Source organism: Charadrius vociferus, unplaced genomic scaffold (genome assembly GCF_000708025.1).
Source record: "Charadrius vociferus isolate BGI_N301 unplaced genomic scaffold, ASM70802v2 scaffold110, whole genome shotgun sequence".
In the NCBI taxonomy this organism is placed as follows: Eukaryota; Metazoa; Chordata; class Aves; order Charadriiformes; family Charadriidae; genus Charadrius; species Charadrius vociferus.
The window spans coordinates 872639-886767 of NW_009646761.1; the positions used below are offsets into that span (position 1 = coordinate 872639).

General features: G+C 44.7%; 1 protein-coding gene across 1 annotated transcript in view; it reads left to right on the top strand.

Moving 5' to 3' along the window:
- The window catches only part of CLDN10 (claudin 10), a 63847-nt gene extending 49718 nt beyond the window's left edge, over positions 1–14129 (top strand). Inside the window, exons 2-5 of the mRNA XM_009891637.1 lie at positions 6572–6733; positions 6898–6979; positions 12932–13039; positions 13760–14129. Coding sequence (XP_009889939.1) covers positions 6572–6733; positions 6898–6979; positions 12932–13039; positions 13760–13874 — 467 coding nt within the window. The 3' untranslated portion in view covers positions 13875–14129. The remainder of the gene's footprint in view (positions 1–6571; positions 6734–6897; positions 6980–12931; positions 13040–13759) is intronic.

Consider the following 14129-nt stretch of genomic DNA (forward strand, 5'->3'; position numbering starts at 1 on the left):
TTGGAGCAGTTATTAACTCGGATGTAATCACTTCATTGATAAATGGCAGTGTAAAAGCTTGGGGCAGTAAGGGATGCAGAGGTATGCAAAAGTGCTGCATAGCTCAGCTTAGTTTTAGGGCAGCGCCATTCTGAAGCAAAGTTGCGAGTTTTGGACGGTCAGGCTCCCACCTGCCCCCATCCCACCCCCTTCCCCCCCCACTAAAGACTGAGTTGGTGCTGCGTTTCTTCCCTGGTTAAAGGGAAACATTTTTGCCCTTTTAGGAAGCCCAATTGGGAAACTGGGTCACTGCAGGAAATCGTTACGACTAAACTTTTAGTTGATAAATCTGCACTGATGATGGCTGGCAGAAGCAGGGGAAGCGCGGGTGGCATCGAGTTATAGCCTCAGGAGTGACTGTGAAGAAAGGGAGGAAAGGTGTTTAAAGAGATGGCACCTTTTCCAAGTTTTTATGGTCATAAATGAATAAACTATACAGGGTCCCAGTGGCTTTGATGCTCCCAAAAAGTCAGGTCTACTGTCCACGGTCTGGCCAGACAATCCCTTTGCACTGGAGGCTGAGAGTGGCGTTTGGTGTGAAATGTTTGTTTAAAAGGAAAAGAAAGTCTGTTAATCAAATCACTAACAGATTAATATTATCATAACAAGAATTAATATTATCAGGAAGCAAGTTAATACCAGTATCAGAAAACTTTTAACCTCTGTATGTACAAAGAGCTAAAAGAGGTCAAGATACTAAGAAGAGGTAGAGCAGGCAGCACTTAAGCACCACTATTGCAGGATGCGTCCCTTGGATGGAGAAGTACAGTTCCCCAGGACATCTTTTGACACAGTCCCATGGTGGCAGGGGGGTTTGCCGGTTCCTCCGAAGGGGTGGGAGAGCTGGCTCAACTCCGTTGACCTCACTCATCCTATGGCTTAGTGTAGCAGCTGAGAATGTGGTTTCCAGGCTTGGGCAAGGAGCTGTGGTGTGTGTGCAGGCGGGCACAGAGCGATCACCTTTTGGACCCACCAAATCTGTTTTGTAGCTGTTCTTTTAGTCCCGGGTTAATCTGTTTTCAGAGTAAGAAAAGCATAGTTACAAAGTGTGCAGAACTGGGAATATTTAAAATTCCAAAAAGAAGAAGAAATGTGACAGCAAAGTCCTTTACCACCCCTTCCTCCAAACTCAAGTCTAGGAAACCTTGTGCATCAGGTAACATGTTCCACTTGCCCAAGGAATGAGTTTCTGAGGCACCTGCTGCAGAGTGAAACAGCTGTCAGAGCACTAATTCATTTTGGACAGAAGTGAATCCAAAATACACATCTGGAAGGGCCTTATCCCATCCTGGCCAGACTGTTTATCGAATCATAGAACAGAACCATAGAATTGTCTAGGTTGGAAGGGATCTTTAAGGTCATCGAGTCCAACCATCAACCTAACACTGCCAAAACCACCACTAAACCACATCCCTCAGCACCACCTCTACCCATCTTTTAAATACCTAAAGGGATGGTGATTTCATCACTTTCCTGGGCAGCCTGTTCCAACGCTTGACAACTCTTTCAGTAAAGAAATTTTTCCTAATATCCAATCTAAACCTCTGCTGGCTTAACTTGAGGCCATTTCCTCTTGTCCTATCACCTGTTACTTGGGAGAAGAGACCAACCCCCACCTCGCTACAACCTCCTTTCAGGTAGTTGTAGAGAGCGATAAGGTGTCCCTGGAGTCTCCTTTTCTCCAGGCTAAACCCCAGAAGGTATCAGTAGGTTCTTGGTTTCAGTGTTTCTCAGTAACACCTCTAAATGCAGTGGGGCCAGATCCTGGTACCCAGGCACAGTGCAAATGCCAGGCAGGCTGGAGAGAGAGTAACATACCCCCCACAGCACAGGCCAGGCAAGGTGAGACAGGGCAGGGGGGCAGCTGCCATGGTCAGAGGTGCTTTCAGTAGCCAGCCTAGCCCAGACTCCCCTCTTTGTGGTCACGGGCTCTGCTGGGAACACATTATCTCCTGGCAGTGGATGAGTACGTCCCCTTTTCACCCTAACCCTTCCCCGGTGCAGGAGCGTACTTTGGGGTTGCAGTGGGTCACCGCATAGCTTAGAAGGTTTTGTATGTCAGCATGAGGCCAAATCTGCCATGGCCCTCAAGTTGCCTCTCCTGTCCTCTTTGCATGGACTTCTGTGGCTACGCTGAATCCCATTCCCTGTGACCGGGAACATGGGAACTTTCTCACTCCATCCTCAGATGGGGGACTTGGAAGACAAAAAAAAGGGCAGATCGGGCTTCCTATTTTCCTGGAAGTGTTTGTGAGCAGAAGTAATAACCCTGTCGAGATACGTGTAAGGGATAACGTGGTGGTCTCCTCGAAAGGATATGGCAGGACCAGAAAATTGCTAGAACTGTTGTTGTTGTCCCAGGGAAAGGTGGTTCCGCTCCAGTCCTTCTTCATGTAGCTGGAGAGGATTTGCCTTGCGGAGCAGTTCCTCTTCTACAGAAATTTTTTTTTGTCAGATTGGAAACCTCTGAGTTTTGCTGGATTTCTTACCCAGAGAGACCTCTCAAGTCCACGAGGGGATCAGAGGCAAAACAAGGGGTTAAGAAGTCAGCGTATTCCGTGCCAGTTGCCGGGGCAGTCCTGTGCGGTACAGGGGAAGTCTGTCCTTCTTCAGAATCAATGTCGTTGTGTGGATCAGGAGTGATCCGGAGATGGTTCCCCCGTTACCCTTGTTTTGGTTTGCATCACAGAGTGGTCTTGGACCGTGCTCCCCAGATTGCCGTAGGGTGGCACGGCAGCAGGGCTGTCCTGGTGGCTTTCAGGCCATCACTCCACACGAGCGTCCACCAGAGAGAATTGCGTGCAATGCCCTTCCGCCTTTATGCATTCCTGTACAAGAAATTGGTTTGGCCAGCCCTCGTTAAGGACTCAGCCCTGCAGCCTGTGTGCAGGCAAAACTATTTGTGCTGCCTGTGGGGCTTAGAGTCATTCTGGGTTTACTTTTGTGCTCTACTGGTTGTAGGTGGAAACTGAGTGATGAAATGACCTCCCCACAAGAGGACGTATCAGTTACTGTGTTTTCAGCGATGGATCTGATGACCTTTTGCAAGAACAGAGCTGAACAAAAAATTACTTATGAGCTAAAAGAGGGTATTAGAGCTTAGAAAAAACATATGAAAGCAATGGGTGTGTACTTTTAGAAGGAATCTGTGCTGTATCTGTAAGGCAACCTCTTGTACTTCACGTGATGCAGACTGCAAGTTGCCACTGGAGGCATTTACTGTGAAAGTGACGGTCCCTAGAACTTTGCATAAAGTTTTTTTCTGTCATATGATATGAATATATGGATTCCTCCTAACTCTTTGTGAGCATGAGAAGCAAGCGTGAGAGCAGTGAGGCAAGAAAGATGAAGATCTAACAAGATTAATTTGAATGCAAGACAAAACACATTTGTTTAAAAAAAAAACCACCTTGAAATAGGTTTCTCTTGGAATGCTGCTAAACATGACTTCATGAGTAATGCATGTTTGTCTGCTTGTCTGTTTAAAACGTATGGCTTTTTGTTCCTTGGGACCTTCATTTGGGTGGTCAACATGTGCATGGCAAGCTTCCTACAGGAGCTGGTGTGAATACAGACAATAAATATTTGGAAAGTCTTTGTTCTTGAGTGGAGGAGTGTGAAGAAGTAGGGAGCTCCCCCTTACACATCTCTGCATCATAAGCCTTGGTAAGCAATGCAATGTTCTTCCTTTCTAGGAAGCAAAGAAAAAGTTTAATTACTCTTACAGCCAAAAGCTATAGATAAATGTGAGGTCCAAGCAATAGGAGACTGGATTTGGTGAAAAGGTTGATTTCACCCTTTCATTCTTCCCAATGCTCCAGTCAACTGAGTGGGACTAACAGAGTCTTCTGCTCTTCTATGTTACCAGTGTAGATTGTGATTTTTTTTCATACATTTTGTTTTGAAAATGTGTGCCGGTTGGATGATTGCTGTGGTGAACTGAAAAAAGTCCCACCGTGGCTGTCCTGCCCAATTCGGTGAAATATTTAGTGAGGAAGGGTTATTCATTCAGCAGAACTGAACAGTCCTCCAGCTCGTGCTGTTTATAATTGAAAATGATTTCTGGGCGAGTGAGTTAATTATTTCTCTCTGTCTCACTACCCTCTACTTATTCTAAAACTGTGTATTGACCTTCAGGAACAGCTGAATTTCATCTGTGTGGTTCCTGGCATATGCTGGTTATTTTGGTTGGGGTGAATATTTACTGTTTTTCCTAGGAGGTTCAGACATAAATACAAGTTTAGAGGACCTCTGGGTAAATATGTTCATGGTTCAGCACTTTAATGTGTCAATTAGCTACTAACAGTGTCAATAAATTGGACCTGTCAAAAATAATAGCTTCCTTGCCAGTCTTCATCTCCCGCTTTACCTATGTGCTACAGGAAATACATTATGCACCACAAAAGTAGTAAAAGTCAACTTTTCCATGCCTATAGCAAAACTGAACAAAGCAGGACTGCTTTCTTCAGACTTGGGTTTTATAAACCAAGAACCACTTTTTGCAATCGTCATAAAGCCCTTTTCCTACTGACACCCCTTGGGTTTTGCCTGAGTGAAGAAAAAGGAGTAAGAACAGGGGATTTGACTCAAAAGCAGAGGTGTACCTATCACCCATGTTTGAACTGAATTGTTTGGGATTACGGTTTTATGTAACTGCTGAGAAGACTTTACTCTGCCCAATTGGATGAGAAAGGTGGTCATCTCACCTGATTTTAGGTAACCGCAATCTGGCTGTTCACTGTGAGTCACCCTAAGCTCTCTGCTGCATTTATCACGAATGGAGAAAAGGAGGTTTCTCCAGAGGGCAGCTCATCCTTCTACCATAGGAGTCTTGCCTTATAGTTCAGACTTGACATACCTAATTATAATGATAGACATTTCAACAGGCACAAATGACTCACTCTCTTATATTCCAACATGAGAGGTGTATGACAGTTACGTTTCTTTTATTGACTATTGCATTTCTTCAGCAGATGGGCTACAGAAGCACATTGCAAATGAAAGAAGTCTATGTGCTTGCCAAGAGATGTAGATAAATGGCAGTAGGTTGGGTTCGCAGACGTGCAGCACGGCACCTAATTTCAGTAGGACTGATGAAAAGGGGTGTTACGTGGTACAAATTGCTTCTTGTGTGCTGCTTGTTGCTCGAAGCTGTGAATCGACGGGGTTTCTAAAACATATTGCGTGTTCAAACATGGAGCGGTCATCCTAGGGCTGATACGCCTCCAGCGGCGGCCAAAGTGGGGGGCAGTAAGGAGAGCAGAAGGCAGCCAAGCGTCAGTGATAGCCATCTGCAGCTCAAGGACATGCTAGCCAGACACAGATTTCTCTTTAATTAATGTATCCGGTCTCTTTTCTGAATTTCTGGATCCACATATCCTGTGGATAGCATCCACATATCCCGTGGAAAGAAGTTCCACAACTTCGTTACATGAACAAGTGCACTTTTTGTTTTGAATCTGCTACCTTCTTTTTTCATTAGGTGTCCTCTAGTTCCTGTTTTAATACATTAATTTCCTATATATTAAAGACTTTTATGCAGGGTGGGTTTTTTTGTTTATTTGTTATTAGGTAAAATTGGGTGCGATAGGCAATGAGAACGTGGTTTAGCTTTCAACATTTCCACCCACCAGAGATCAAAGCTAAAAGAATGAATACCCTAGTAGTGGCAGTACATTTTCATTTAAAATGAGACCTAACAACAGGTTATGAAGAAAAACATCTTGTCGTGGTTATTCAGCTGTGCAAGACTGCGGTGTTCCACCCTATGAACGGTGATATGAGATCATCGCAGGCTTTCAATTACAAGATATTCTCGGAAGGGAGAAGAGGCCAAGCAACCCGTTGTCCTGCTGAAAGGCCTCGTCCCTGGGAGGTCCGGCTCAGAGCAGCCTCAGCCAAGCACAGCAAAATTTTGTGTGGCTAAAGCCAGACACACTTGTCCAGGCTCAAGTATGGCAGTGATTTATCTCAAAGGGCTGCTGCTGTCCATTCAGCTGAGCATGTGTTTGACCTCCCTGCGGAATGAGGGCCTTCTTGGGGGATCCAAATCAAATCAGTGGCATGTTCGGGCAGGCCCAGGACCCCAGCCAGGGTCAGTGCTGCTAGTCTGCTGCCAGTTGTATTGCATCTGCGACACACGTGCGCAACAAGACTGACATGTAAGACTGGCTTTGTGTGCAGAGAGTGGCTCTGCAACCTGTGACAGCTGCTGCTCAGAGCACGTGGTGTCGCTCTTCAAAACCTCATGGGTCCAACTTCTTGCAGATACAGTACCCAATACCACGGGATTATTTTTTGCAGCCCTGAATACCATAGTATGTTTCTTATGAGGTGAGCTCAGGTGATGAGACCCTGTGAAGGGCATACATCACCCAGGAGAATACACTCGATGGTAAGGTGACATTTCTCCAGCCAAGGTCTGATTCGGTTTGCAATAGTGAATGCCTAACGCTGCGCCGGGGGAGAGGAGCTACAGCGAAACCCGTTGTTGTCCCGATTCTCACGTTAGCCTTTCTCTTTCTCACCGCAGGTTACATCCAAGCCTGCAGAGGACTGATGATCTCCGCCATCTGCCTGGGCTTCTTCGGTGCCATTTTTGGACTGGTTGGGATGAAGTGCACAAAAGTTGGAGGCTCCGATCAGACTAAAGCAAAAATAGCTTGTTTAGCTGGACTGATTTTCATACTCTCTGGTAAATATACCTTATTTGTCTAAGTTTGGGCATTTGAAGTCATACCAGAGCTGCTCCTTTTCCACAGAAATCCGCGCACAATTCTCCATGACTTCATTGGCGTCAGGGTCAGGCTGAAAGCTCTTCTGCTGGCTCCACTGAATGGTTTGTCTTATGCTTTTCAGGGTTGTGCTCTATGACTAGTTGTTCCCTGTATGCAAACAGGATTACGTCTGAGTTCTTTGATCCTTCTTTTGTTGCACAAAAGTAAGTACTTTCCTATACCCATAAATCTTTCAAAGAAGTAGACCTTAAGTTTCACGCTGCGCACCAGAACCCATTTAACTAGAGTGGGCTGCAGCTTTATTTAATCATGATTTCCAACTGGAGTAACCGTGTGCTGAAATGTAACAAAGGAACACCTTCCCATACGGCGATTGCTCTGTACATCTTTGTGCCCAGGGTTATTGCAGCTCGGCAGTGTTGTGCCCTGCTTGCCGCAGAGCACATGGGGTTAATCAGGAGTGAAGCTTGCGTTCATGTCAGAGATGCAGCAAAAGAATTGCACAAGAGAGAGGCGCTCATTAGGCGCATCATTTGATAGGAAAGGAAGGAAATTGTTTCCTTAAGCTTTTGACAGAAGGTGGTTTCCATGAAGGTGTCGAGCACTGTGCAGTCTTGGCTCCTCTTGAAGAGAGGTTTCTGCAGGCGCTGTGGACTTTTTGCTGGCAGGTTTTCAAATCCAGATGACTGACATCATAAACCTTATTGTAACCCGTGATCTTATAAGCACTAACACAAATGCTTTGGCTGTAATTGTAATTAAATTTAAGGGAGAGAGTGTTTGTAGAATTGCAAGATCCATACCAGAAACGACGAGCATACCTAAAGACTCTTTTTAAAGCTGTGCGAGTTGTTAGGACCTACAAAGGCAGCAATTCATGAACCAGTGCTTGGATTTTTGGATTCGCATCTTAACTACCAAGTCTGAAAACGTTGGCTGTAAATTATAGCATCGCAGAGTTTCCTGTTTTGGCTTCTTACATAATGTAAAGTTATCTTTAGAGACAAGGATTTAAAAGTTTTCTTGGTGGTGATTCCAGGATACGTCAAGCATTGGGTGTACATTTCCCTGAGACCCAAGTAAGGGCTCGGTAAGGAACCCCGAGCTTTTCTGTTTCTCCTTGATAGAAAGAAAATATTCTAAATAAATAACATTAACTAGATCCACGTTTGTGGTAGGGTGTGCACTGCTTCTGTCTTGAAAGCAAGTTCATATGAGTTTCCTCCGTAGCTCTGCTATAGTTTCTGCTTGTTTGATATGGTGAGGACAGGATCAAAAGGCCTCCAAAAGAAACAAGGATGTGAGGTACTGTGAAGAAAATGGAACCTAGCTATATAGCCAGAAGTTAATTATTCATCAGGCTTACTGTTCCTAGTGAAAAATACCGTGGTTGTTGCCAGAAGTCCCTTTCCTACAGTCTATTCCTAAGGTCTTCTGCTGCAAAAGAGCAGGCAGACCTCACAGCGGAGTTTTGCTGCAAGGGACAGAGAAATCCAGTTTGAAAATTGAAGTAAAGGTAGTAAAACATGCTCTGCAGAAATTACCTTTTTTCCTGAACTACCAGCATAGCTCAGCTGTAGACACACATAATCACGACTGCAAAGATAAAGGCAGAGAGGAAAGCCAGAAGTTGTAATTTGAGTTGCGCACGGTGCCTGTAGCTCATGTAGTGGCCTTGCGTCAGATTAAGTTAATGGTGGCATTCGACTCCTTTCTCTCAACCAATGTGAAATATGTCGGAGTAATGTATTTTGTTGCCATCTGTGAACTCTTACTTTGCTGCGCATTGCAGAAGCGTTTAATATGCTTTGCTGGTATATTGTGGAAATTTGACATTGGCTCTTCACTGCCAATGTGCTGCTTTGGGTTTCAACCTTTCACCTTTTACTGCACATTTCTCTGCTGAAGTTATTCTGGCGGTGTCAAAGACAGGCTTGAGATACTGCTAGGGGAAAACAAATGGCACGAGAGGTGTAGCATCATCTCAGCCGTCAGAATTTCCCTCCAGCCTTCTGCATTTGAAAGACAAACCCTGACTATGTATGGGAGCAGGAGGAATCGGAGACCTGCTAAAGCTGTCACCCAAGAGACTTCTGGTTTGAATTATGTACCTAACTGAGGAATCACAGACACCACGGGGACATCCTAAAACCCACCTTACCTAGAAAGAAATCTTAGGCAGGACTTGATGTCCCAATGCGGTAGTTTGCCTTGCCAGTTTAAAACAGCTCTAAAGGAATTGCTTTACCCTACGTAATAACGTATGCAGAGTCTTGGGGACAGCACGGGACACCTTGGTGCTTGCAGCCAAGATGTATTTCATTTTTCTTCAGACACCTCTAATAGGGGAAAATTTGTGCTTCTGTTTTGCTGTCTTGCTAATGTTTCTCCCACAGCTTCTCTTAGAAAATCGTTTTGTCACTTTACTACTTTTAATTAAAAAACAAACAAAAAAAAAACCCAAACCCAAAACTCTTACAGTCTTTATCCATTTTGTCCGTTGACACAGTCTGAACTCCATAATCACGATCATTCTTACTGATGAATGGGGTTAGTTTATCCAAATTATCAGACTAACTTACCATTCTCTTTTATAGAGAATTGTTTCCTTTCAGCTTTCTTGTCTCCAAATGGATTGTGCACGGTTCACACAGGCCCTCTTGCCACTGTCCCTCTGTGACGTTTGAATCTATTTTTAATTTTCCAAGAATCATAAGAATTAGGCATTCAAAATGAGTATTTCCCTTGGGTAGTTGTGTAGATAGGGATGTCCTTTACAGACACTGACATCCAGTTGGCTAATGAGGCTTCCACTGGTTTGCTTGGGAGTTGGCTTCATGGTTCTAATGTATGTAACAACTAGAATATTTTTCTTCTGTGCTGATATTATACTTTTTTTCATTTCACTGAATTCTGCCTCCCTGGATTACGGTGAAAAATCTGTTCTTAGCCATCTTGGTCAGTGTAGTTGAAGGTGGCTTTCAGTTCACTGCAGTTGAATTCTCTTAGTCTTCAGCAGTCACGACCTGCAGCCTCATCATCGGTGTCCCACTCCTTCCCCGAGCTGCCAGCGGTCTCTAAGCGATCTGTCAGCAGATTGGTTTCACTGATTGGAGACAGCAGAGACACAGCCACAGCCTTCGGAGAGTGGCTGCCTTGGTTCTTGCAACCAAGAATTACAAGAACAGAAGAGTGTGTTTCCTGCAAAGACTTTCATGACAGAGGGAAGGGGAAAACGTCAAGTGCAGAAATTTCTTCTAAAAAAGCCTTTCTCCTTTGTTTTTTTTAATATATGTGCCAACGTATATAAGGGTTTTTTTCATATGGTAAGGTTTTTTTACGTACTGGGTTTTGATGGGAGGTTAGGGTTGGCTTCTTAAATGCTGAAAAGATGGATTGGATAAAAAACAGGGAGCCATACACAGATTGATATGCAATTAAAAATTTGAAATTTTCCTCATAAACACCAGTGTAAATCAAAAAGTCTTTTATCTGTTTAAAGGTGTGGAGGAAAGACCAATTAGACCAGCTCTGCAACTCATTAACCTAGCAGTGTGGCAGTCACTCCAGAAGGGCCCATACATACACTCTGTTTATGCATGTTACAATAACAAACGTGGTTTAAAAAATACAACCAATCCCAAGAGCAAAGGCTGGGCCCCAAATCTTCTTTCCCAGCTAGTAGGGTCTTTTCTACCCAATTAAACCAAATGGAATCTTGATTGCTTGAAGAGCTTCAGGAGGGGAGATGGCAGTTGTTCTAATCTCTCTCGCATGAGCCTCTGGCCAACCGTTTGATGTTGTTAGGTGGAAATGTGGAAACAAACTTGTGTTTCCCACTTTCTAAGCAAAGGGTCTTGGCGAGTAAGTTGTTATAGCAACAACTTTCCTGGGTCTTGGTCGAGCTGTGTTTTCCAGCACTGTGGTGGTCTGCCCTGACTTTTGTGGGGAGCCAAACCCAGGTCCACATACCTTAGGTGTGCTCTGGCAGTACCTCTGGGGCTGGAGGGATCTCCAGGATGGGGTTTACCTCACATCGCAGTTAGCCACTTTGATCTGCCTTTACAGCTTGTTAAAAGAGGTGCCTCGAGGGTGTTTTAGAAGTGTACTTTATGTTTTTTGCGTGTTGACTCTAACGGGATCTGAGGTGATGAGCTCCAATGTAGGTGTCTGCTTCTAATCAGGGAACCCCCAATCCTTGAACAAACAGAAATCTGCTCAAGTCTTGTGAAAACTGTAGCACGTGGTTGGAAACGTGAACATAGTTAGACTTAAAGCTTCACAGGTTTGACAAATTTTGAAGTCAAACAGGGCTGGATGCAGAGTTTTCCAGGATGAAAACTGAGCCATGGCTTCCAGCAGTTTAATTTGGGGTTTGGGTGCCTAAGTCCCACACTGGGTATGGAGAATGTTTGGGGGGATCTGATATTTTTTTTTTTTACCAATGGATGATAAATAAAAGTTCTGCTGAGATGATGTGAATGGAAAATGAAAAAGAAGCCTAGAAGTTAGAGCACTAGCGGGGCCATGAAGAGTCAGGTGCAAACCCTCGCAAAGTGTCCCACCTCTGACCTCCAATGTCTCCCTCTTTTTGGCTGAGTCAGGAATTACATGAACCTGGGTGTCCCTAGCATCCGGCACTGGTATCGTAAGTGTGGATGGGGGACAGGGGCCTGTGTTTTCGGCACAGGATCTTAGTCATCAGGAGGAGATAAAGGTTTCCTCAAGGAGGCAGCTGGAATAGAGAAGAAGGAGCAGAAGACACTGTCCTAATAGTGAGGAATATGTAGTGATAGGACGAGGGGTAATGGCTTCAAACTGGAAGAAGGTAGATTTAGATTAGATATTAGGAAGAAATTTTTCACTCTGAGGGTGGTGAGGCATGGGTACAGGTTGCCCAGCAAAGTTGTGGAGGCCCCATCCCTGGAGGTGTTCAAGGCCAGGCTGGATGGGGCTTTGAGCAACCTGGTCTAGTGGAAGGTGTCCCTTCCCATGGCAGGGGTGTTGGAACTAGGTGATCTTTAACGTCCCCTCCAACCTAAACCATTCTATGATTCTATGATTCTGTGAATATGAGACTCTGGAGACTGTTGGGCCTGTGGTCTAATGCAGGTCATCCTGGAAGTGTTGTAAAGAATGGCACCTCAGGCAAAGAGCTGGGGAATGGAGCAGACAAGTGGCAGGCATGGCTTGCCACTTGTCTTGAAGCTCCAGAGCTCAGGTTATGGGGTGCTGAGCTCAAGCAGGGGGAGGAAAAGAATGTCTTCCCCATGCCCTTCTTTTCCTTCATGTACTACTGGTGCTTTAGAAACTTGGACTTACCCTTGCATGATAATGGTCCTGAGGCACCACCATCTCCTCTGGCAGTCAAACTGAGCAGTTCCTGGCTGCAAACAACCAACGGCCGCCCCAGCTGGCAGAGGGGACTGTGGCGGGTGGCCCAGAGCTGTGGCCTCAGAGGGGAGCTGTGTCTTCCATCCGGAATCCAGCCACAGGGAATAGAGAAGGGAAAAGTCGCAGGCGCTGGCATGTGTACATACACACATGTACATGTGCATGTATGTGCGTATCTCAGATACATCCGTATATGCATATATTGCACATGCATGTGTGTGTATATATTGCATCTGCATATGATACGGTTGTACAAACCCCTCCTGTTTTAAGCAGGCTGGAGTGTGGGCAGGGAGGGGGGAGACATCCTGAGAGCTGGAGGGGAGGGTGAAGGTGAGTTGTAGGCAGCAGCTCGAGTCACCAGCTGAGCCAAAGCCCCAGTCCAGCTTGGGAGCTGGTGGGAACAAACCCGGAACAGTCTAAGGGGATGGGAGCTGTAAATGGGCCAAAGAATCGCGTAAGGCCTCCCCCAGCCAAGGGATCCGAGAGGAGATGTAGAAAAGCCAGGTACCCCGGTGGGCTGCATGGGGAGAGCAGCATTGCTCACACGTACCGCAGGGACAGAGTTCGCCTCCGTCGGTAGGAGGGAAATAATGAAAAGAACATGGGTGAGCAGCAGAGCTGCTGGTTTTGCAGTGAATAATGGGTATGTCAATGGAAAGTTGTTCAGGAAAAAATAAAATTTAGTTCCTTTATTCTGAAAAAAAACCCTGTTAAATACATGTTCTCTTTTGTTAAACCCATTTATTAACTTCCTGTAGGTATGAATTAGGAGCAGCTTTGTTCATTGGATGGGCTGGAGCTTCACTCTGCATAATTGGTGGCAGTATATTCTGCTTCTCAATAGCGGAAAACAGTAGTTCTCCAAGGTAAACCACAAGTTGTACTTACTGAAAGAAATCAATACTAGCGCATTTGTGCCTGCTATATACGTGTGCGGTTTGATTACTTTTCCAAAACACTTTGCAGCGAGGTTCAGAAGAGGATTGTGTGGATGAAAGAAAATAATGGGATTTAAAGATAATGTTCTGTCCATCATTAATGTAGTTGAGAAAAGCTATTGACTCAGAACAAATACTTGTGTTACATATACTTGATAAATTTACTACAGCTGGAAAAAAAATGCATTCACTGATGTAGGAAAAGTGGTCGGGTCACCTTATAAGTTTCTTTAATCCCAAATCATTAGATCAAAAGTGAGAGAGGTGAAGGACAGCAGTGGTGGCAGTGGGACTTCCAGCAGTGGAAGAGAAGTGATAATGAAGAGGTGCAGCTGGAGGGAGTCACTGCTTACCTAGGATCTGCCACAGCCTCAGTATTTCATGACTGAGCCCTAATTTACTTAGCTGTGAACAAGAGATGTGTGTTTATAGACAAGTGAATTGCAGAGAGAGATGCTGGAGGGGCAATGTCAGACCAGAATGAAACCACAGAGGCAAGGAAGGTGTGTTCCCCTGCCCTCTCCCCTGAAATTTATAGGTACGTTCCTATACATTTCTTCTAGTTTTATATGACTATAACGCTTGGATGCAGAGATGTTACCTGTCTGTGGGATGAGCTGTAAGTGGCTGACTCTCTTTTCTTTTCAGGAGGGGGTATGCATATAATGGAGCCACATCTGTGATGTCTTCTCGTACAAAGGTCCACAACAGTGTCCCGGACAAAACCCCACCAAAGCACTTTGACAAGAATGCTTATGTTTAATTGTACTGTTGGAAGATTCAGAGCGTTTTAAAAATGAGTTTGTACCCTCAGAGTGATTTACCCCCCAACCCCAATGTAATTACCACTAAGACAATGACTTTTTAAAACATTAACTTGCAGCTTTTTACATATTGATGTAAATTTTATTATATAATATTTTAAGATTGATGTTGGTATTGTAAAGTTTATACCTGGAAATCATGAGCTGATGTTGCTTTCTTGAAAAAAAAAAAATAAAATAAATGGGGTATTTAC